Below are 23,428 nucleotides of genomic sequence, written 5' to 3'. Positions count from 1 at the left end.
TGCTTAGGGCCCCAGTATGTCATTAGATGTGGGAGCCACTGTGTTATTCTTAAAACCTAGTGCGTCTGATGCTGCCATGCAAACCATTGAAAAAGGGTGTTTTTGTAAAATGGGGAGTGGTATTCTGTGGGTGTGCAAATAAGTGGGTGTGGTCACAAAAAATGTTTTGCGCGCTAAGCCCAAGATGTTTTTGTCCCTCTTTATCATTTTATGTTGGGAGGTATGATACTATGTAAGTGGAGTGAATGAAGAGGAACAGGCAGAAGATGGCTCCTGCGCACCCTGCATGGTTATGACAGCTTCACAAGTTGGAATACTTTTGCATGTAATATACTGTGCAGGGAGTTGATGGGGGGGGGGGGGGTGCAGTGGAGGCCAGTTGAGGGGGGCTGGGGTTTAGGGTGAGGTTTAGTTTTCCTTTAATATGTTGATGTACAGAGTTTGCAACAAAGCAGATTGGCTTTTCCCCTGGGCCACTTTATCCAGTGTTAGACAGGGCCTTTGTACCTGCTGGTATTATGGTGTATGTTTTGCAGGATAACAGGTAGGGTTCCCACCTTTATAAAATGTTCTTACTGGCTAGCTGGGGATTGGTAATATAAGGTGCACAGGCCGTTACATAAATGAGTCAGGGCCGTGGTGCAAGTGGGGCCCATTAGGAGTCCGAAGCCGCCGCTGAAGATGCCGAAGAGGCGGGTGGAGCCGAACAAGACGCGGGGGACCCTGCTGGCTACCAGTGTACTGGGGGGTGGGGCACAGCTGGCTACAAATGTACTAGGGGGGCCCTGCTGGCTTCCAATGTACTAGGGGGGCACTGCTGGCTAACAATGCATTAGTGGGGCCCTGCCGGCTACCAATGTACTAGAGGGGCCCTGCTGGCTTCCAATGTACTAGGGGGGCCCTGCTGGCTTCCAATGTACTAGGGGGGCCCTGCTGGCTTCCAATGTACTAGGGGGGGCACTGCTGGCTAACAATGCATTAGTGGGGCCCTGCTGGCTAACAATGTACTAGGGGGGGCCCTGCTGGCTACCAATGTACTAGGGGGGGCCCTGCTGGCTACCAATGCACTAGGGGGGGCCCTGCTGGCTACCAATGTACTAGGGGGGGCACTGCTGGCTACCAATGTACTGGGGGAGGCACTGCTGGCTACCAATGTACTAGGGAGGGTGGCACAGCTGGCTTCCAATGTACTAGGGGGGCCCTGCTGGCTTCCAATGTACTAGGGGGGCACTGCTGGCTAACAATGCATTAGTGGGGCCCTGCTGGCTAACAATGTACTACGGGGGGGCACTGCTGGCTACCAATGTCCTGGGGGAGGCACTGCTGGCTACCAATGTACTAGGGAGGGGGGCACTGCTGGCTACCAATGTACTAGGGGGGCACAGCTGGCTACCAATGTACTAGGGGGGGCACAGCTGGCTAGCAATGTCTCATGTCTGTGAGTCCTTTTTACTGGTGGGAGAGGGGCCCAGAAAATTTTGTTGTGAGGGGCCCCGTGATTTCTGATGGCGGCCCTGCTTATCAGATCATTTGGTTGCCTAGAGACCTCTTGTGTGGAGCACTGGTATTACACATAACGCTGAGGAAAAACATTGTAAGGCCTTGTTATTTATCTCTTAAAACATACCTCCCAACATTTGAAAAATTAAATTTTTTGACCATGCCCACTTTTGTGGCCACACCCCAATTACCACACCTTTTTTTTTTTCAAAAAATACTCCTTTTATATAGTTCAAATGGTGGGATCAGATGCAAAATGTGCTATACTGTACTACCTAAGGAAAACAATATAGCAACTCCTACATATAAAATACAAATATTGAGTGAAGGCAGTCAGTTATAAGTGAGTTATAACTATGTACCAGTTTTGCCCCTATCACACTATCACAGATCTACTATTTATCTATCTATCATCTATCTATCTATCATCTATCTATCTATCTATCTATCATCTATCTATCTATCTATCATCTATCTATCTATCTATCATCTATCTATCTATCTATCTAGCATCTATCTATCTATCATCTATCTATCTATCTATCTATCATCTATTTATCTATCTATCATCTATCTATCTATCATCTATCTATCTATCTATCTATCATCTATCTATCTATCTATCATCTATCTATCTATCTATCATCTATCTATCTATCTAGCATCTATCTATCTATCTATCTATCATCTATCTATCTGTCTATCTATCTCATCATCTATCTATCATCTATCTATCTGTCTATCTATCTCATCATCTATCTATCTATCTATCTATCATCTATCTATCTGTCTATCTATCTCATCATCTATCTATCATCTATCTATCTGTCTATCTATCTCATCATCTATCTATCTATCTATCATCTATCTATCTATCTATCTATCAATCATCTATCTATCATCTATCTATTTATCGATCATATGTACACATCACCAAGCAGCTTAAGCTGTCACAAAGGAAAATATACCTTTATACACTTAATCTAAATATGACTATATAGATATATCATGTCTGGGGCTAAGCACCCGGCCCAGACTGGCAACCTGTGGAATCTGGCAAATGCCAGAGGGGCTGCTCTAAGATGCTATAGAAAGTCACTATTTATTGGGTTTTTTTGGGGTCTTTTTTGTGTCCTTAAAATGCCAGGGCCTATTTTAATTGCAGTCTAGACCTGCTAAATTTATCTCATTGTTGGGGTGACCCAAGCTTTATTTTTGCTTTAGGCAGTGGGTATACATACTGCAAACAAATCAAAACTTGCACATGTTAATTCATCATTGCATATGTCTACACATGTATAGATATATACACATATATAAATATTTACATATGTATATGTTTAATTCACAATGTAAGCATTTATACTGCCTACTGCAGGGCTGAGTTTATAGATGTGAATTTCAGCTTCTAAAGCTTAGAGTGCCGACCAGTGCAAAGAGTTGGAAGTGCATTCCCCTTTAGAAAATAGTAGGCAGAAAGGGCCACTGTATCCTTCTGTCTGTGCTGTTTCAGGGGTACACCTACATATATACTGGCTTAGGTCTAAGATATCTAATTGTACAGACAATCTGGGCTCTGGCCACATGCTCTGTTAAGCTGGCCTTACACGTTCAGCTCTTAGTCTTCTTCCGACAAACGTTCGGATATCAGTCAAACGTTTAAATACAACGATCTGGAACATTCAGCCTGAAATTATAGGATAAAGCCCTTGAAATACAAATCGGAGGATGTTCTGAACATGAAATAGTTGGCAGACACCAATCATACGAAAGTGACTTCCTTTGTAGACTCCCCAGGGATATCGCACAATACGTGCGCAGTTTTTATTGTTGAATCTCACCCATAAGTCCATAAGTATTTTTTCATGGAATCATATCTGGCCCATTGCTGGAGTAGAAAACTGAGTCGGTGGTTCTCTAAAGCATGAGGTTTGCTTTCTCTATAGCTGTGTAAGGCAATAGAACTCCCCCTTCCCCAGCCGCTCTCCTATCCAGGGGGGGATGCTGGTGGCAGGCAGGGAGTGGGGTGGTGGGGCATTTCAGGTAGGAAAAGCAGCGGGGGGGGGCCCAGCCCCATTAAGTTACCCCACCGACTGGTAGCACACTACACAGATGCATACGTACCCTGAATGAAATATTTCCTCCCTTGCATATTTTGCCACTTGGCATCTTTAGACTTTACAAAGGCTCTTCTGCTTCGGTTTTGCACTGGTAACAATTAAAAGACTCCAATCATGTGAAAATTGTTTCCTCTACCAGAGGTACGGAACTAATAAACCTGCCCTGTAGTTTGGGGAAGTAATACTATTTTTATTAAAAAATGCAGGTAGCAAGGGACACACACGCACATAAGAGCAAGTCTCCTTTCTACTCATTATATGCATATAGCATGCATGGGCATAATGAGAAAGCTAGGACTCTAATACTCAGTCCCAAACATGGCTGCATGCACTGGGGATCCATAGATTGTTATGGTAAATGGCCACAGGGTGGCAGGATTGACTGGTAGGAAATACACAAGATAATTCACAGCCGTGCAATGAAACACAATAATTCTTGTGTTTAAATCAATTGGTCCTAAATTTCACCGGCCAGTGCGACTGCTTGCTACGCTGTAGCTTCGTGAGAATGTCTTGGCAGGCCCAGTGGGGTGTGGGCCCAGTTGCACACGCTGCACCCCGCTAGTTGGAGAGAGGATGTTGGCTAAAGTTTTTGTCAGTCTGCTTACACATCTTTTACCCTATTTTAGAATGTATTGGAACAGTTTGTAAGATGCACAGAGGCAGTTGTTTTTTAGGGTGCATTAAAGGCATACACAGGGTAACCTATAAATTGCTCATAGCTGGGCTGAGAGGGAATAAGTAGCCCCCGTTGGAGACTGTGTTACCTCTGTACGTTCTGATGCAGGGCGGCTTGACTGCTCAAAATGTTATCCTTCTCTTGCACTCTCTGTGGCCAAATAAAAACCGGGTGATACACCCTTTCTATGGCAAGCTGTGTGTGTGGTTGCTATTTTGCTTGACTGCTGTGATACCACATCAGGTATCTAGGGTACACTGGCACCACCACATAAACCTCTGCATTTAGTGTGCGGGATGCCAGCACATCACTGGATTAACCCTGCATAAACCAGATATGGAGAGTCTCATTAATGAACAAATAAATGTCAGTGATAATTAAGGATATTGAATAGGCTGTCTGTGAATACAGAGCAATGCAGAAGTAAGTAAGGTATTTTCTGCTATAATACCCCTTATCAAGTACTAGATATATCCATTACTACCAAAGTATAGGATAGATAGCTCTATCTATTAATCTGTGGGTCAGTGTGACAGCAAAGCTTCCCCTGTCCCTTTAAATCTATTTTCATATTCTTGTCACATTGTTGGGAGGATTAAAGTTTGCCAGGGATTCCTTACAGGCTTTTTTATTTCTATTTTGTCAACTTTTTTTTTTCAGCTTGAAATTTTGCTTAACTCCACTGTTTGCTTATTTATCATTTATTTAAATCTGAATTAACAAAACTTAATCTAATTAAACCATGAAAAAAAAACTTTAATGCACAGAATCCATATTCTTCTTATCATTCTCAATAGGTCTTCAATCTCTGAAAAATATGTGCCTCGCCACAAATCCGGGCCAGCATGCCATCGCATTATACATTTCTAAAGATCGAAGTGTTATGCTTTTAAACGTGCATTTTATACTGCTTTGGTAAACATTTCACCCAAAACCTCACTAGAGCCATCCAGCATCTCAGCTGCTTTCCCCGGCTGCATAGGAGAGCCTGAGGCACTCAGCCCTTTGCACAGCAGTCAGCAGTTAGGTGGACCTGACAGGGGACTGCAGTATATCTTTCCCTGAGTGAAGGCAGCAGAGCTGTGATTGGCTTCCCCTGCATCCTACTGTGTCTCTGAGCTTGGACTGTTAGGAGGTGCCCATTGCTCAATTATAAGAGACGTGGAGCAGGGAGTTTCTATAGGGAGCCCCAATAAATGTGTCATTTTTAAAGTTAGCGGCCCCTTGTAGCTCACCTACAGAACCATTCATCATTACACAGTGAGGGTGACAAAAGGCTTCATGTCCCCTCACATGTTCCACCATATAAAGGTCTGGATACATAGCTTATCAATAATAACAAATCTAGGCCCTTAAATAATTAGAAAAATACACTTTTTTTTAATTTAAAGTACCAAAATCGCTATAGAAAAATATAACGGAAACCCGTTATCCAGAAAGGCCATCTCCCATAGACTCTATTATAAGCAAATAATTGTGATTTTTAAAAATGATTTCCTTTTTCTCTGTAATAATAAAACAGTACCTTGTACTTGATCCCTACTAAGATATAATTAATCCTTATTGGAGGCAAAACAATCCTATTGGGTTTATTCAATATTTAAATGATTTTTAGCAGACTTAAGTCATGGAGATCGAAATTACAGAAAGATCCCTTATCCGGAAAACCCCAGGTCCCCAGCATTCTGGATAATAGGTCCCATACCTGTATATATGTAGATACATAGCCCTAACCATTTTCCCTCCTTTGGAATTTTACCTGTATGGTTTTTCTCACACCATGCAATTAAAACAGGCTTGGCAATTCTTTCCCCTATAACAAACAAGAGGATTGTGCCCCTCCCACTAAGATGCTTTAAGAGCTATGCAAAGGGCTCATACCTGGCCTGATGCTGGCTGCACTGGCAGCAGATTAACCATTATGCATTCTTGGACTGAAAAATTCTCTCCCCACTCTGTATGTGAAAAAGCCACCGCTATAGGGCACTAAAGCGATGCACAGCAACCAAGTGGATATTTGTCTTACTTGTACTGGAGCGGCCCATTTGCTATAGTACACATATTGTGTAAATGTATACAGTTGCTATTGGTTACGGTGATTGCGTTCTGTTGGCCCTCTCTTAGTAAATGGTCCTCACCATCCAAAAAGCTTGGTGTTTTCACCTGACCTATTAGAACATTTGCTGAGCCCCCACTCTTTAATTACAATCTGAAACATATAGGATTGGACTAGTCTGCCAGAAATGTTCCCAGCGGGCCCTGACCTAAGTCAGCTTGATGCCCTTTCTGAAGCACAGGGCCTTATACCTAAGATTATCATTGCCTGTACAAATTAAACACAAGCAGAACCTGAAAGAGTTAAGATGGGGCCAAGCAACTTACAAGAGGGGGTTCTAAGGAAGATTTTGCTCCGTGTAAATGGAAGAGCAAGAGTTTGTAAATACCTCAAACAGGGTGCAGGTCATTGCAGAGGATAGCACAGACAGTACCAGCCCGCACAAACCTTTCCTCAGAAGCTGGGGAATCTACCCCTCCCATAATATTTAGAATTTGTCACAATTTCTCACAAACTCAGTTGCCTTGTATGACAGCTATTTGAGCACTGAGTGATGATAAATGAGACATTTAAGTGCACTGCATTCACTGCTGGATGGTTGGGAAAATGTGGCACCTGAGCTGCAAAGTTAATGGAAGAAAAACAACTTTTCCAGTGAGAAAAGCAAATATTCTGTATTAAAAAGCCACCTTTGAGCATTCAGGCCCATGGCAATATCACGTATGCCACCGTTACCCTCCCCAAGTCAAATGATCACCCTCCACCTATGGTTACAGTTGTACAAAACACAACTTTCATAAAGAGTTTACTTTTAATTTTAAAGGGCAAATACTTGTCTTTAACACAATGAGTCCTCTTTAATTAGACAGAGCTTTTCCCCCAGTCCCCAAACCATGAAAAAAGACACGGACAACTCTTTTGAGGTGAATGTGTGATGGTCACAGATTTATTGTTTTCCTGTAATGAGGGTTCTTAACAGAACCCTATCGATGACATGAGCTCTAGGGTTACCAGATCACTGGAAATCAGAGGGCACATATAGAAAGAGCTGCACGCTGCAGCATAAATGCACCCTCTATACGTGTCCTCCCATCACCAGAGGGTCTGGTAACCCCACCACATAGGGCTGTTTGATCCCAAGGAAGGCAAAAAACCTAGAGAGAAGCTTGGGCCAATCTGCTTCACTAGAGGCAAAAATTCCTTCCTGACTCCTAAATGGCAATCGGAATTACTCCCAGGATCAATGCGCCCTATGGAGCTTTACCAAAATACATTGGAAATGGGGTTCTGTGTGGATGTGTGTATGTAGCAGGGGAAGATTAGCATGTTTGTGTTCATGTATGACTGTCAGTAAGTGTATGTGTGTCTGTGCTGGGTGCATGAAGGTCTGTGTTGTGCATGTAAGGCTGCATGTATGGGGCCATGTATGGGTGCATATAAGGCTGCATGTATGGGTATGTAGGAATGTGTGGGTGCATGTAAGGCTGCACGTATGGGTGTGTGGCCATGTATGGGTGCATGTATGGGTATGTGGGAATGTGTGGGTGCATGTATGGGTGTGTGGCCATGTATGGGTGCATGTATGGGTGTGTGGCCATGTATGGGTGCATGTATGCCGGCCAGTAGGGGTATGAGGGATTGTAAATTACTCCTGGATGGTAGCTGGAGTCGCCGGATCCCTGCGCAGTTTCCAAGTGGTTGGAAGCCGTTGCCTGCCTGGATGCTGCTGGCTCGCCGCCTTCGGGTTGTTGCTGGGAGTCGCTTGCGTCGGTCTCCTGCTGCGATGTTCTGCTGCTTCTGGGTGATGTCTCGACCCCATGGCTCACTGGACGCTATATGGAGGGCAGAGATAGTGGCATAGTTACAGAGTAAGTGTAGAATTTGCAGCCCTTCCCCTTGGGAACCAGCACCAACAAATGAAAACAATGTACATCCCTGTGTATACAAGCAGCAGCAGCAGCTCTGTACATTTTAGTGATACATAAATAGCACAGGCAGGAGGGGAACAATATTGCAATGATTAAATGAACCTATTTACAGTTAAGTGTAGCAGCCAATTATACAGTACATTTGTCTGACGTGACTTGGCCCTGATAAAACCGTGCTAATGATGGAGCCAGTTTGAATGACAAAAGCTGATCTTTTGCCAAACCTACAGAGAATTCCCTGCTAAAGCTGTCACACTTACAGTTCTGTTATCTCCAGTTAATGCTGGCAGTGTCTTCGGAAACACTTCTGGAAGCAGTCCATGTAAATAGCCCGGCTTGGAGGAAATCAGAGTGATGATCTTTTTGACGCACTGTTCTATTAGATGGTCCGGGTAGTCAGCAGGATCCACCTTGACAGCTTTGCCTGAAGGATGGAATTTGTCGGCTACTTTGAGGCAGCACAGAGCCATAACAGATGGTGCATAAGTGTAAAAGTCCTGATGGTGTGTCAGGCTCAGTGCTGCAATGCCTCTAGCTGCCGTCAGTGCAATGGCTGCTTTTGGTGAGTCCTTCTGACTGGCTACTCTCAGGAGGGTGAAGTGCTCCATAAAGTAGTCCATGGTGGGCGCCTCCAGTCGAAACTTCAATTTCCGGATGATGTTTCTCTCTAGCCGGGACATTTCCTTCAGTGTTAAGGTGTCATCAAACAGCTTTTGGTGCTTCGGTCTTCTATGGTTCCTTTTCTCCGCTAACTTGCAGGCTATATTGAAGCAAGTGGCTCCCACTCTATTCAGGTCGGTGGTCTTGATGGGATCAGCGCAGGCAAGAAACCGCTCCAGAAGGTTGGCGGTCAGGCACAGGGAGCGAAAGTCCAAACGCAGGTGTCTGTGGATACAAATAAGATGGCTGGTGAACTCATACCATGATGCCGAGGTGATTTCTGGCTGATGTTGTAGGAAGTTCACCGCCATAAATTTCTCTTCAAGGCCCCTGCTGTATAGGTAGCTGTCTTTCCCATACTCCTTGAAGGTCTGTAGGGCATTGCCCATGTGAGCCAAGGTGTACCATGGCTCATTTCTAGGTGCTGGCTTCCCAGCTGATGGTCTGCGGGTCCCACGTCGATCGCCCTGGTGCTTGACCCTTTTAGGATCACGGCTGCACTTAGGGGCATCAAATAGATGTTCTTCTCCGTCGCTCCGTCGTCTTCGCTTTCTCTCTTTTGAAGTCTCCATATTCTTTGTCTATCTCTCTCTCCTCTCCAACTGTCTCTCCTCTCCAACTGTCTCGTAAGACTGTTGGTACTGGTCATCCGTTACTCATTAAGTCACCTCTGCTGCATTCTGATTGGCTGAGCCAGCAGAAACCGTTAGGTGCCCATGTCCAGTTCAAACCTATAGCTTGTCTCTGTCAGTACTCACCATTTCTTTTGTAAAAGTGTTTTGTGAGATACAGAAAATGATACAACTGGGCCAATTGCCAAATGTTCCCCTAACTTGACAAGATATCTCTCATTATGTATTTGTATTTGCTTTCCCTGGCTGCATAGGACAGCCTGAGGCACTTTGCACAGCAATCAGCAGGTGGACCTGACAGGGGACTACAGTATATCTTTCCCTGGGTGAAGGCAGCAGAGCTGTGATTGGCTTCCCCTGCATCCTACTGTGTCTCTGAGCTTGGACCGTTAGGAGGTGCCCATTGCTCAATTATAAGAGATTGCAGAGCAGGGAGTTTCTATATGGAGCCCCAATAAATGTGTCATTTTTAAAGTTAACAGCCCTTTGTAGCTCTTATAAAAATCAGGCACTATATCTTATTCATTATTGCCTACATGGTGAGGGTGACAAAAGGTTATATGTGCCCTTCAGTGTTCCGCCATGTAAGGGTTTGAGTGGCTCCTCCTGTATTTGCCAGTGATTTTACACAGGAAGTCCCCTGTGCACTGAAATGTAAAGCCCACGGCTGCTCTGTGACAGCTAATATCTAATATAATTTACAGTACTGGGGAAAGCTTTAATCACAGTGTTCCCTGCCCTGTATGACCTGCAGCCTTTTGCCTTTATATGGCCACAGAAAATCTCAGTAAGGCTCATTTATTAACAGTGGGTAAACCTGCACCAGTGCAGTAGCCTATGGCAAACAATCTAACTTTATGTGGTTAGTCGCTGATTGTTGCTATGGGTTACTGCCGAGGGGCAAATGTGCCAGTGTCAGTAAATAAGCCCATTTGATATCCTTTGCTACAGAATGGCCATTTTTTAATTAGGCAAACTGAAAACTATATCTTTATTAAAAGAGAAGGAAAGAATAGAATCACTGGAGGGTGTCAAGTTTGTAGATGCCCCCCCCCCCCCCCCCCGCAGTTCTAGATGCTTACATCTTTTTCAACCGAAGAAGCGACTTTATAATTATCCAGTGCCTCAACTATAAGGAGAGCAGACCTCTCTTAATCGGGTTAATTTGGAATATTTCTATTTGGACAAGCAGTTTATGGTAATAGAAAAGTCTTTTTAGTCAGGCTTCCTGGGTGCACTACTTTCATGCAAACAAGGCCTGGACTCAAGGTGCAAAGCATCATGGTCTCTCGTTATGAGTACTTGGGAATAATAATGCTAGCAATATTAAATTGTTACCATTTAGCAACCATTGGTGCACATTTTCCCTTTCTAACTCTTGGGGACAATGAGACATTAACTGAATGTAGAGAAGATAGAAAGATAGGACATGGAACATGGAAGTAAATACTAGCTGACAGTGACTCCTCAGGGCATACCCTATGTGCATTGCATCCCAGCAGCTTCTCCCTGAGAAGCTCGGAGACATTGTTATTATGGAGACATAACAGCATAAGCTGAGACAATGTGTGGAAATGACATTGATGAGGGGACAGGAAGGTAACAAGGGGGTGGGCCCCATTCCTGAGCTCCCCTGTCACTGTAATATTTTTGGTGGGTTTGTCCCGGTGCCATGAAATTGAGTGCTATCTTCTTGTTCTAAGACAAGAAATAAGGCATATTGGTGTATATGAAGTGGAAAGTTCACTGGCAGCGAGAGTTTAGATGAGGAATGAAAGCAATCCCACAACCACCATGGGTGCATTTATAGGCGGCATAACTGCAGTTGGTATTGTGTCATTTCAGCGCTCAGCATTTCTATGACATCCATGTGTCATTCTTTATTTAATCCTTATAACTAAGCTGCCCACACCTTGTCCACATCCCACCTGACTCCTGCCCACTTGTGGGTATTCCACAGCTGCCTGACCCAATGCAGGACTCCTTGAAAAAATATAGTGTCTGTTTTAGCTTGACTTATTGTGAGCCCTTATTTGTCTGATGGGGCAAATGCACTTGTGCCACTGCAATCAGAGCCCTAGGGGGCAAGATAACATGTAGACATGAGAAACAGGTCTGGGGGCAATAGGTTTGATGTCATATAGTTTCTTTACTAAAAGGCTGAAACAAATAATCGCCAATAAAAGACATTTGAGGTATATAAATAGCCCTGTATAGATAGCCTTAAAGTGACAGAGCTTGCTCCACACACCCAGATATATCTGAAACCTGGTACGACTTCACCAAAGAGAAACATGTTTATGGCTTCAGCTTGCAGTGAGGAGAACATGTTATTACCCCCTATGTACAGTAAGTGCCTCCAGGTCACTGAGCCATTGGGCAATTCCATTCTCTTGCAATTCACCAGTATAATGATTGCCTGCTTCCTAGAAGAATCATTTAATGCTCGAGTTTCACACCTACTCCGATCCGTCCAACCCTGCATTTTCTCAGTATGACCAAACTCTGTCACAAGAAGGGAAATGTAGGAACGTGAAGCTCTTACCTCAGCACAAATATCCAGCACCAATTTCCCTTTTCTATAGAACTTACCAGGCAATCTGCTGCTGCCCTTCTATTGCAAAGTATAACATCAGGCCCTCGTGGGATTTTCCTCCAGAACTCCAAAAGGAATTCCCCCCCTTCCGGGAAGTATTGTAAGGCTATTAGATTGTAAGCTCTTTTGGGCAGGGCCCTCTTTACATCTTGTACGGGTTATTGGTTGTTTTTGTATGTAAATCTGCTCAGTGTGTACACCCATGTACTGTATGGGGCTGCACAATATATTTATAAATATATGTTAATAATAATAATAGCAATACTAATAATATTGTTTTAAAACTTAAAGGAGGCCATACACGGTATGATCTTTTCCCGATATGCCCACCTTGGTTATAGGCACCATTGGACCACATCAACGAGCTGATGTCATCCCCGATTCCAACAGAAAATCAAACCTCCCTGATTGAGATCTGGCCAATTTTAGACCAGATCTCGGTGCCCATACACAGGCAGATAAGCTGGCGAATCAGACTAAATTGGCAGCTAAAATCTGCCTGTGTATGGCCTCCTTAAGGCTAATGGCACATGGGGAGATTTGTTGCCCCAAAATGCTTACCCATTGGTTATTAACTGTATTGCCTGTGGGAAAACATACACAGCGATTCTTTTCTGAAGTTTCCTCATGAGGCGACAGATATCCCCATGTGCCATTAGTGTTCTTACTCACAAGCGTTTTGGCTTGGGCACTGATGTTCCTGGGGAGAATCTGCCCAGCTGGGGATTGGCCCCTAATAGTGCTCCTCTGTATTTGAGGGGGGACTCCGTGCAGTGAAGTGCTGGGCAAGTGGGGTACAAGTGTAAGAGAGAGGCATAAGAACTTTATTAGGGGTTGTGCTGCCAAGTAAAACTCTTGCAGTCAAAATTTTAGCCTGTGATTCATTTCATAACCACTGGGAAGTACCGTGGTGTGAAACAAAAGAGAGTTGGAGGCTGATGGCACACACATGTATTCTACTGCTTCTACTCATTGAACATTTCAGGAAGAGAAACATCATTCTCAAGCAAATCAATTCTCGCAATTCTCTCTTTCTTTCCTCTAAACTGTTATTGTTGTTAAAACGTTAAAACTCAAAATAAAAAAGAGCAGTCAAAGCCCAACAACCAGAGTTTAGTTTTTATTTAAAGAAAAATATATACATTGTACATTCTTTCTGTAGTACTATTATTATACAATCCATACAATAGCAAGATTATTACACACATTCTCTAGTAAGTTCTACAATAGATAAGAGATATTAAAGGGGCTTTTTTACAAAAAGCACAAAGTGACATTTTTTTAACACTTGCACCTTCTCTGAATGAATTAGCAGAATGAAGCTCAATGAGTTGCGCCTCTCTGTCTGCACACCGACACCCGTAGCTTGTGTGTCATTCAGAACTCGGGAGCTGAGGAGCTCCAGGGGATGCAAGGTGCTGGGGTGTCCACTAAAGTATTAGGTTTAAGGTTCCCTTGCATCTGACAGCATTGCACCCTGCAACTTACTATGGATTTTTAGGCCAACGCAGGGCCCTTTAAACTACTAATGTAATCCACTTGTAACAACAGGGCCACCTGATGCTCATTTCAGCCAACTAGCCACAGTCGGAAACAACAAGCTAGGGAAAAAAGGAACATCTGGTGATGATGTTATCCTTAGAAAATAAAGTGAGCAGGGAAGAGTCAGCTGACGTTTCTCTGGTCAATTCTATGCTGAGCAATATTACAAGACATTGGTTTTGTCAGCTGACAGTAGCATGAGTTGAAATGAACACTAGGTGGTGCTGTTTTTATCAAATACTAAAGTCTTCTGGTCTAAAACTGCTGATATTTTAAAAAATAAAAAAATGTAAATTGCAAAAGTCTTAAGAAATTTTACATTCATTTTCAGGGCTTGTGTTTGCTTTAATTGTGTTTAAAGGACAAAAAGAACCATGAAATGGTATTGCTGATAAACCCGCCAGTGGCTCAATGCACAGAAAGCCAGGAGCATATTAAACAGAGGGGATGTGTATGAAGTAGATGTACAGATAGATACTCAGCAGCAGCGGCACAAGAGGAATTGCTACTCGGAGCCTGACAATAAACAGGAAGTGCTACTTTCATTTCTGATGACTCTTTTGACTTCTCTTTTCAAAGATCTAAAAGAGAATAAAACAGAAGAAAATGTTTAAACTTTGTGTCTCTGCATGAGAAAAAGTGAGCAGGAATCAGCCCCCACCCTTTTAATTTCTTAGCACACAGAACAGGAACTCATCAACGGGGTTCCCCGGCACTTACTGAACTACAGATCTCAGCTGAAATCGGCTGGTGTAGTAGTGATTAAAGCTGGCCATACACAGGTTTAAGCCACCAATCTGGCTTTTCCAAAAGAGTCAGCAGCTTATCTGCTCGCGTAAGGGTCCCGTCCAACTGCCTTCCAGACAGATATCTGCCTAAATATCAGTGTGGTGCTGTGGGTATAGGCCACATAAGTAAGAATGAGCTCCATTAACTCCTGCCGTGGAAGCATACGCAATTCACTGAATGAGTAAATGCTTGTGTGTGAGAGCCCTGAGGCCACTAAGGAACACACAGCAGTCCAACTGCCTAAAATGACAATCCAACTGTGTTTTTCTTTTTTAAGCTGCTGCCTCGCCACCTGGAAAATATAGCAATTTGTACAAGAAGAGGACATCCTTTGGATGCTGTGTCCTGGCATAATGGTCGCTGGAGTAACTTTAGAAATACCTGCCCAGCTGCTCTCCTACCTGAGAGTGGGCCGGAGCGGGCAGGGGAGCCATGTTGATTTTTTTGAGGGGGGCCTGTGCTGCATAGTTAAGAAGCTGATAATGGTGGCAGTATTGCTATGTTAGCAGAAGAATTCAAAGATTCTTTTTATTACCCGTTTGCAGATGGAAGAAATCTAATAGCCTTTGTTGTTTCATTTGATGTATTTTTAGGAGCTAAAAATGTTATCTATATGCTAGGGGGCAACACTGGCAGCCAGAGAGTTAAATAATCATGAGTCTTGCACTGTAGGTGTTATTATGTATTGGGAATGTTGTTATTTGGGCCCCCAGCCCTTCATACTCCATGAATAACGGCCAGACCCTCACAACCAAAGAGCACTCTGAATACCTTGGTAAAAAAGTGGTTAAAAACCATGAACAATGAAGACAAATTACAAAAAATTCTTACATCACAAACAAAAATTAATGTTTCCTTAAATCTGCAAAGGCTTCATTTAGCAACTCTGTGTATCAACGTAAAGCAAGAGGGGCCATATCAGGGAGGGTCTGCACTCAAAGGTTAGCAGTCTAAGCAAGAGTTCTACCACTCTTCTATCACTCTCAGTCTGGCCAATGAAGTAATGAGTTAACCAGTGCCTCCGCTATACAGCAGTATGGTAGATCTTGCTTACACGTGTATATACAGAATTTGACACTTGGGAGGCAGAGTGGTGACTGGGTGAGCCGTGTGTGGATCCTGGATAGATAAGAGAATATAAGGTGTAAGGCAGATCAGGGCTTAAATAGGTAGACCAGGGTCTAAACAAGAAAATATTAAAAATGTATGGTCTCTATAGGCAACTTTTTCATAAACTTAGTGCAAGAGTATCTGGGGATCTCCTGATGGGCCCCAGTCTGTGAAAATTGCCATCAGCTCCTGTTTATATCCACTATAGGCCTCTACTACCACTATACCATTTGCACTGTGTCCATCTAATTACTGTGAGAATGGGCCCTGGATGTCAGATTCTCTGGTGGGCTTGGCTAGTAACTCGTCTCCAGAAACACAACACAGACATTTACCACAGGTTACTGAATTCAACCTGAAGACGGTGATACAGAGGATTTGCATCTAAGGCACCCTTAAATACAATTATTTTCAGACATATTTTGAGATAACGTACCATCAAGGACTTTATCCAGATCGGCAATGTAATTTTCCAGCTCCCTTGTGTCTCCAAGTTTTGCTTAAATAAACAGAAAAATATTTAGTTGATTAGCTGTGGTTATTTCATTGGTCTTTACTTTAAGGGTGGGATGTTTCTAATGACTAAGACACAATATGGAGCCAATGGATTAGCTTCACCGCAAGCTTACAATCATTCACATCAATGAAAAATAAGAAAGGTTTAATTAAATCTCCCCTTGTCTGCCCAGTCTCCAACATATCATGGGATTCAAGCAGTGGTTTGGCATAGCAGGGCACTCATTAGTTGCACTGTTGCAGGGCTGGATTACACATTAGGTGAACAAGGCACCTAAGTCTAGGTTCTGCCTGATGGAAGGGCCCAGAAATAATGGGCTGTGATAAGCACTGACATTGACCTGGTAATGTTAACAATACATTGTAAATATTGTCTCTATATGTACAACTGCTATGTGATTGGCCAGAAACAGGCCTGGACTGGGATACCAAATAGGCCCTGGCATTTCAAGTACACAGAGGCCCAAACAGCCCCCACAGGCCCACTAAATAGTGACTGTGTATGGCATCTTACAGCAGCCCCTTTGGCATTTGCCAGAATCCCTAGATTGCCAGTTTGGGCTTAGCTAGGAGGTTTTGCTACTGCATCACGTCCAATAAGAGAGCAGTTTATACCCAAGAACATGTTTTTGGGAATACACTGAGGAATAGAGTGTGAAGAAAGGGGGTCCTGAAGCACTACCTTTATTAAGGGCCCCATTTAGCATTAATCTGGCTCTATACTCTTGTGCTGAATACCTTTGGATTTCTGATTCCAAGCAGGTAACAGAAAAGGGATATTGTTTTGGTATTAACGTAATGCATGTACAGTATGAGGTCAGTTAGATAAATGCATAAGTGAGTGACATGCGCATCTGTCTCACCATTAGTCTGCTGTCTCGCACTGGCCATTGATTGGTTTAGGTTTTCTTCACTTGTGTTGAGACTGCTCCCTTCTGACGAACCGATACCTAAGAGTATACAGAGTGATGATTGGTTTGGGTCTGAAATGAGTTAGATGGGCTTCTAGCAAGAAAGGGAAGTTCCCAGTATAAAGTTTAATCCAGGGAGTTATCTCATTGCAATTTGGTGCCAATGAGTTTTATTACCAGTCCACTTGCTAAAGATAATTTTTGCTCTCCATCTTGATCCAATATGTTAAAAGGTCTCTAGAAGTTAAAACTTATACAGAAGGCCTCAAGGGCAACTCAGTAGCTTCTCTGCATGACTTGGCCACCTACGTGGTGGGGCAAATTGTGCTCTGATTCACAAAAGTCATGGGGCTAGTAGTAGATGGGCAGCTTTGGGCATATACAGGGTGTATACAGTGGCCCTGTACTAATTTGTTGGCAGGTTTCCCCAACCAGAGGGCTTAGGTAGAAAGTATGCTACCCAATAGTACAGGCCCCCATCATTTCTGGTAGTGGGCCTGATAATAAGCTGAAATGAAACAGTAGTCAGTTTAGGTACATGTACCTCCCATGTATGGGTTTTCTGGCACTCTTGCCTGATGAAAGGCCAGGTTTTAAACATTATAAACCAACCAGTGTCCTACAAAGTTGCCTAAGCTCTTACTTGAATCACAGAGGTCTCTTTTGTAGGATGTCAGCTGCTCTTTTAGTTGCTGCAACAACTCCTCAGACTCACAAGGACCCTTCGAAAAGTCTTCCAGGGTATCATTGAACTCCTTTAGTATATGGGTAAGATCCTCACCTAGGGATACTGTGGAGATAAGCAAAGGAGAATATGTTAAAAAGGCACAATCACATATGGAGTGAGCTGATTATACAAATAATGGGTAAGGTGTAGATATCATGGGGTCCACACCTTCCAGTAAATGAACAGAAAGTAGACATAATATAGAAAGAGAAAACTGGTTGTGGGTATGTACCTGTTGCTGCAGTTCCTTATATGTTGTATAAAAAGTTTTGTCTAAAAGAATATCAAGGGCAAATTTGCTCTTGTATTTGGATATGGTTGCTAAGTTAAAGGCTTTGGACGAGAGCAGCTCTATCCCAATAAAATCTACCTGTTCACTGCCATGTCTGGGTGCTGATTGGAACCTATGATATTATTTCTGATATTGCAAGAAGGTTTATGGAGACTGGTCCCGTCGTTAAGCAGTGGTTCCTTTAAGGGAGGCACAGCTGACTCTTGTGTGGCTAAGAACTACATCTAGTACTCACTGTTGCAACTTCACTGAAGCTTATTATGGAAACAGGTACGTTTCTGGTGTGCCTGGACATTACAGAACGTGTGAAAGAAAGTAGACATAAATAGACATAGCTAGCAAAATCCTATCCGTCTGCAGGTACCATTTCCTTGCTGCAAAGCCTCAGGCATAAAATATACAGTATATAATTAAAAGACACCTCATTTACAAGATTAATAATAGTTTTTTACAGTGTTGTAGTGTGACCTTTCCAAGCGACCATACTCGAAGCAATAGAAGCCTAGTTGTTAGAATTGACTAAGAGAGAGTATGAGCAAATGTTAATCATAAATGTCGATATTAGAGGGGAATCACCCACCAAAAGTGCAGAAGGACACCATTATGGAGAGTAGCAACAATTCTTCAAGGTAGTTCCGTCAAGAGAGTGGTTTTGATGTTTACCCACAACCCACAGGTTATATCTCTTTTTGGAATAGAGGATCTCTTCTGATCATAACAGCAGTAGCCAGATGAATAATTATTACTGGGCCCTAAAGCAAAATAATTTCAGGCTCCCTAAAGTTTGTGACTAGATATTTTATACACATGTATCGATCAACAGTCAGTGCCTCCTGTTCCTCTTGGCCTCAACAGTTGCAGGGTTTAATTCCTAGAGGAATGAGATGTGCAGAGCCACGTTTGCTTCTCTGTGGATATGGACTGTTGTCGGGTACGAAAGTAGTTGCTAATAATATAGCAAGATAGTTCCAGAATGACTAGGGCTGCAGGTGCAGAGCTGACATGTGGCTGAGGTGCAAGAGCGGATGTTATAAGTGTCTAACACACCCGTGCAACCTTTCTGTGATATAGTGCACAGTGCAGGTGTCAGGAAACGTAGAGCTTTAGAAAAGAGATATGACAGATAAAGAGGTGGTAAGGGAAGAGAAAGGAAGCTAAGAGTGTAGGGGGCATATAGGTTGGTGGTGGGAGGTAGAGTAAAAGGAGTGACTATAAACCAATTGACTTGCTAGGCCTAAAAACACAGGGCATATACCCAGTTCCCCAGGTATGGTTAATCATTAAAACAGGCATTTTGTATATTTTGCACTGGTACTGAAGCTTGTTGCATTGACTTGTGATTAGTCCCTGGGTACTAATACAGAATTGGTTACTTTTTTTATCTAAAAGCCCTAGTTGCTGGTCTGAACCACTGATAATGATTAGTGATGAGGGAATCTGTCCCGTTTCACTTTGCCATAAAATTCGGAAAACAGCAAAAAATATGGCGAAACTACGAAAAATTTGCGAAACGCATTTGTTGCGCAATTTTTTTGTTGTCCACGTCTATTTTTTGTTGCCTGCGTCTATTTTTTGGTCACACCCAATTTTGCCATGACCACGCCTTTTTTGACGCGACAGCACTCTTTTTTGATGCGACGTGCCCTTTTTTGATGTGACCGCGCCCAATTTACCGTGTGACAATAAAAATTGGCCACGTGAATTTTCTTGGAAGTTTCGTGAAACAATTCACCCGTCGCGAAATGCGGAAATTCGCTGCAAACCCATGCCTGATGAGAAACTTCGCTCATCACTAATAATGATAGCTGAGGCACAGATAAAACCTCTAACTTCTTGAAATAATTCCTACCAGCATCATAATAAGTACTGCCAACAGACCCTGAGGCTGCTGGGTACTGGGGACTAATTCAGTATAAGTCACCTTGATATCTTCCTTCCATTTTAATCCCCTGTGTATAATTTCAGCATGCAGCAGGCAGTTTGCTAATATCAGCTTCAAACCAATATCTTCATAAGGGCACAGGGTCAGTTAATGTCTTGGAAATAACTCCATATATATATAATAAAATGTAATATAAGGGTGTGGGTTACAAGAAGGAAATACAAAGCAGGAATGAAAAATGCAGCCAACCAGAAGGAAGATCTAGGGAAACATAAAGAAGATGCAGTAATGTACATATGTAGAATTCATTTCCTACATCAGGAAGACAGAGAGCGATTGGGATATTTTCTTATTGTTCTCAGGCGGAAATGACCCATTCAGCATTGCTGCGTGTAAGTAAATAATAGTATAGGAACACAGTGAGAAGCATTGCAGCACAGAAGAATGCAAGGGGAGGCAGAGCTATAATACAGATATAGTAACTGGCTTCTTTAATGAGTCCCTGCTTTTTTACTGGGAGCTTTAGTTCTCATACCATAAAGGAAATGTTATATCATCAGTAGTTATTTGCACAGGGGCATAACATGGCGACTGCAGTTTTCTACATGTGCGTGATTATTTAGTCCATGCCAGGAGAATGGTCATAATAACAGTTACACAAGAATATGAAAGGAGTGACTACAACAGAAGATGAAATGTGCATGCAGCACTGAGTTCTTGCTTTATGGTCAGCAAGCTTTGACATGACAAATAGAATAGAACATGCTGTCCGTAAAGCTGAACAATGAATATAGCAGTAATATTTCCATGCACATACACAGCTACCTACTGTATATCACAGACCGTCGGGGGATCTAGAAGTTGTAACCCAACATCTGATGGCCCACAGGTTGCCCATCCCAAAGCTTCTAATTTTTTTTTTTACTGTTGCCTAAAAGCACAGGAGGCTAAGGTGACTTGGCCAATGGCATAAGGTGCAAATGACGGTAAAGCAGCAGATCCCTATATCAGAGGGGTAAAAGAGCGACGTGATGAATGCATATCTTTTCTCAGCTTCAGCTAACATATAATGTGGACCATTATATGAGAAAAAAAAATAATTTCACTGGAATGGTGTAAATTCAGAACCATGACAAGTATTTCTCTTGTGGAGGAGCCAAGTCTGCACCCACCAACAATTTACCCACCTGCACTTCGATCAGTAGATGCCCATGCACAGGGGGCATTAACAATCAAAATTAAAATATAAGTAAGGAAGAATTGGCACACAGTCATTATTAACTAGGTCTTGACCATATACAATCATGTTGGTATGTACAAGTAGTGGTTCTAATAACAGTGATCAAAGCTTTATAATATGAATAATTTAGTTAGTGCTTTAGTAAAGCCTGGTTCAGCACTGATCCAATCCCACCCACCCAGTGTCACCCGCATTAGTGATGCTGATATTGAAATGCCTCCTACCTTTCCTTTCCATGGCTTGCATCTATAGTAGGCACTCCTCTCTGCACTGTGTGTTCTGACACATGAGCTTACTAGCGAGAGTGTTTATGCTGAAAGCCAGCCCACACATTCCAAGAAGACCAATACAGTTAAGAGTGCAGAAGAGTCTGGGCTGGAAACACTGACACAGGCTTGAGGTTTTTGTGGTTTCCAATCAAATTGGGGGAAATAACCTCATACAGTGGCATTTCCCTGTGCAAGCCTAAGTGACAATAACAGCAAAGGCTGCATTATTAACATTTAAATTAACTTTCAAACATTTGTAATTATTATACTTAATGTATATAGTGCTGATTTGTTACCCAGATTCATAACTGATATCAGTCTCTGCCCCCGTGGTGCTTATAATCTAAGGTCCCTGTCACATTTACATACTCTATGGGCAATTTTATCAGCAGCCAACGAACCTGCCTGTATGTTAATAAATACATGAGTGTTGTTTCCAAATTCTTAAATGCAACCACTGCCATGTCCAGGGTTTCCTTGGGTCAATGTGTGCACTTGAACTTTTTTTCAGCAGGATTCGGACCAAGCAAATCCACGTGCATGGCCGAACTGAATCCAAATCCTTATAAATCACATAACTTTTCATCATATAAACACAGAGGTTAAAGTAGGGGGTGCAGTTTGTGGTTTTCTGTAACCCTTCCATCTCCTATTTTGGATATACAAATTAGAATTCTGATTTGGTTTGGTATTTGGCCAAATCTTTTGAGAATTTGAGCCAGGTTTGGCCAAGTACCAAAATAGTGGATTTGGTGCATCCCTATTGCACAATATTCATCAGAGCAGGCTTGGCAGGTGCTTTGATGTAAGTACTTGCAAGTGAGTAAATAATGAAAAGTTGTTTGAACATACACAAAAGGGCTTGTTTTGAACCCAAGGGCATCAAAAAGCATGGAAATGGACACAATGCTGCACATTAAACAAAGCTACTTGCATCGATACAGGCTCCTTGCAGCTTGCACCTAGCAGTAGCAGCAACACACCATTCCTGCATTGGTTGATAATGTGCATCTAGGGTGCATGAACGCAAAGAAGCCCTAACAGTTTTATTTCCATGGCTACCTTTGTGTGTAGCACCTATACATGCAGCTGGCTTACACCTAATAAATGTTGCACTAACTAAAGGCATTTCTGGTACCTGGGAACCAGTGCACCAGAATTATACCATTTGCATCCACCTTGCACTTGGCACTTTTTCTGCTTTGGACAAAATTCCTACATTGAGAAAATACCCCATCTAGTGGAGAGAATATAATTAGCACTAATACAAAACACATTTGAATTCAAATTGCAAATAGTGCAACATTCTGCATTCAAAATAAAACCAACGTTTTCTTGTATTTAACTTTCACATTCAATAAATATTCAATTCCAAATTAATGAGACTAAGTTGTCTAATATAAGCCAAGTGTAATTTCCTCATGCCATGAGTAGTGAGGCCCTTGCGGGGATCCAGATAGACAATCCCAAAATATGTATGGGGAAACTGATCAGCTCTCAGTGACTCTGAGTTTGGGCAAAAGGAAAAAAAAAATGGTTTAGGGATACTCCAAGTATCAAGCAGAGCAATGTTCATATAATGGTGCATCATGATCTCATTAAAGGGGTTGTTAATCAAAAATCAGTGTGAAAAGTGCAAAAATGGCTGATTGTGGCCTTTTTTTGTACTTTGCACTCTATGTTCTGCTTTGCAAATGACCACTAGAATTTTTAAAAAGATGTATAAGCCTTTCTTGCCAGTGTATTCTTTTTTGTCTGCAAAGTTGTGTACAATTGTAAGGCATCCGCCCATACGCTCATTGCCAGTTTTTTGTATTTTTCACTTTGCACTTTGGGCGGGCTTGGCATGCTAGCACACAACAAGACTATTCCTGTTTACCCTCAGCTCTAAACCATAGATGCCCTATTTTTCGCAATTACACTGGGGGTCATTTATAAACAATAGGCAAATTTGCACCTGGGCAATAACCCATGGCAAC

The 23,428-nt window shown here is 42.6% G+C and overlaps 2 protein-coding genes across 2 annotated transcripts; both read right to left on the bottom strand.

The window, feature by feature from the left end:
• Window positions 1–7,689: 7,689 nt before the first annotated feature.
• Window positions 7,690–9,515, bottom strand: LOC116406785 (cyclin-O protein B-like). Its single transcript, XM_031891685.1, has 2 exons — window positions 8,544–9,515; window positions 7,690–8,187 (listed from the first exon to the last, which is right to left on the bottom strand). The coding sequence occupies exons 1-2, from the start codon at window positions 9,513–9,515 to the stop codon at window positions 7,690–7,692; spliced, it is 1,470 nt and encodes a 489-aa protein (XP_031747545.1).
• A 3,751-nt stretch (window positions 9,516–13,266) lies between these two features.
• Window positions 13,267–21,507, bottom strand: LOC100495028 (regulator of cell cycle RGCC). Its single transcript, XM_002939201.5, has 5 exons — window positions 21,405–21,507; window positions 17,683–17,829; window positions 16,992–17,078; window positions 16,049–16,111; window positions 13,267–14,294 (listed from the first exon to the last, which is right to left on the bottom strand). The coding sequence occupies exons 1-5, from the start codon at window positions 21,424–21,426 to the stop codon at window positions 14,287–14,289; spliced, it is 327 nt and encodes a 108-aa protein (XP_002939247.1). The 5' UTR covers window positions 21,427–21,507; the 3' UTR covers window positions 13,267–14,286.
• Between the last annotated feature and the right edge of the window lie 1,921 nt (window positions 21,508–23,428).

This window comes from Xenopus tropicalis, chromosome 8, assembly GCF_000004195.4.
Source record: "Xenopus tropicalis strain Nigerian chromosome 8, UCB_Xtro_10.0, whole genome shotgun sequence".
Classification (NCBI taxonomy): Eukaryota; Metazoa; Chordata; class Amphibia; order Anura; family Pipidae; genus Xenopus; species Xenopus tropicalis.
This window is presented reverse-complemented; position numbering and strand designations above follow the sequence as displayed.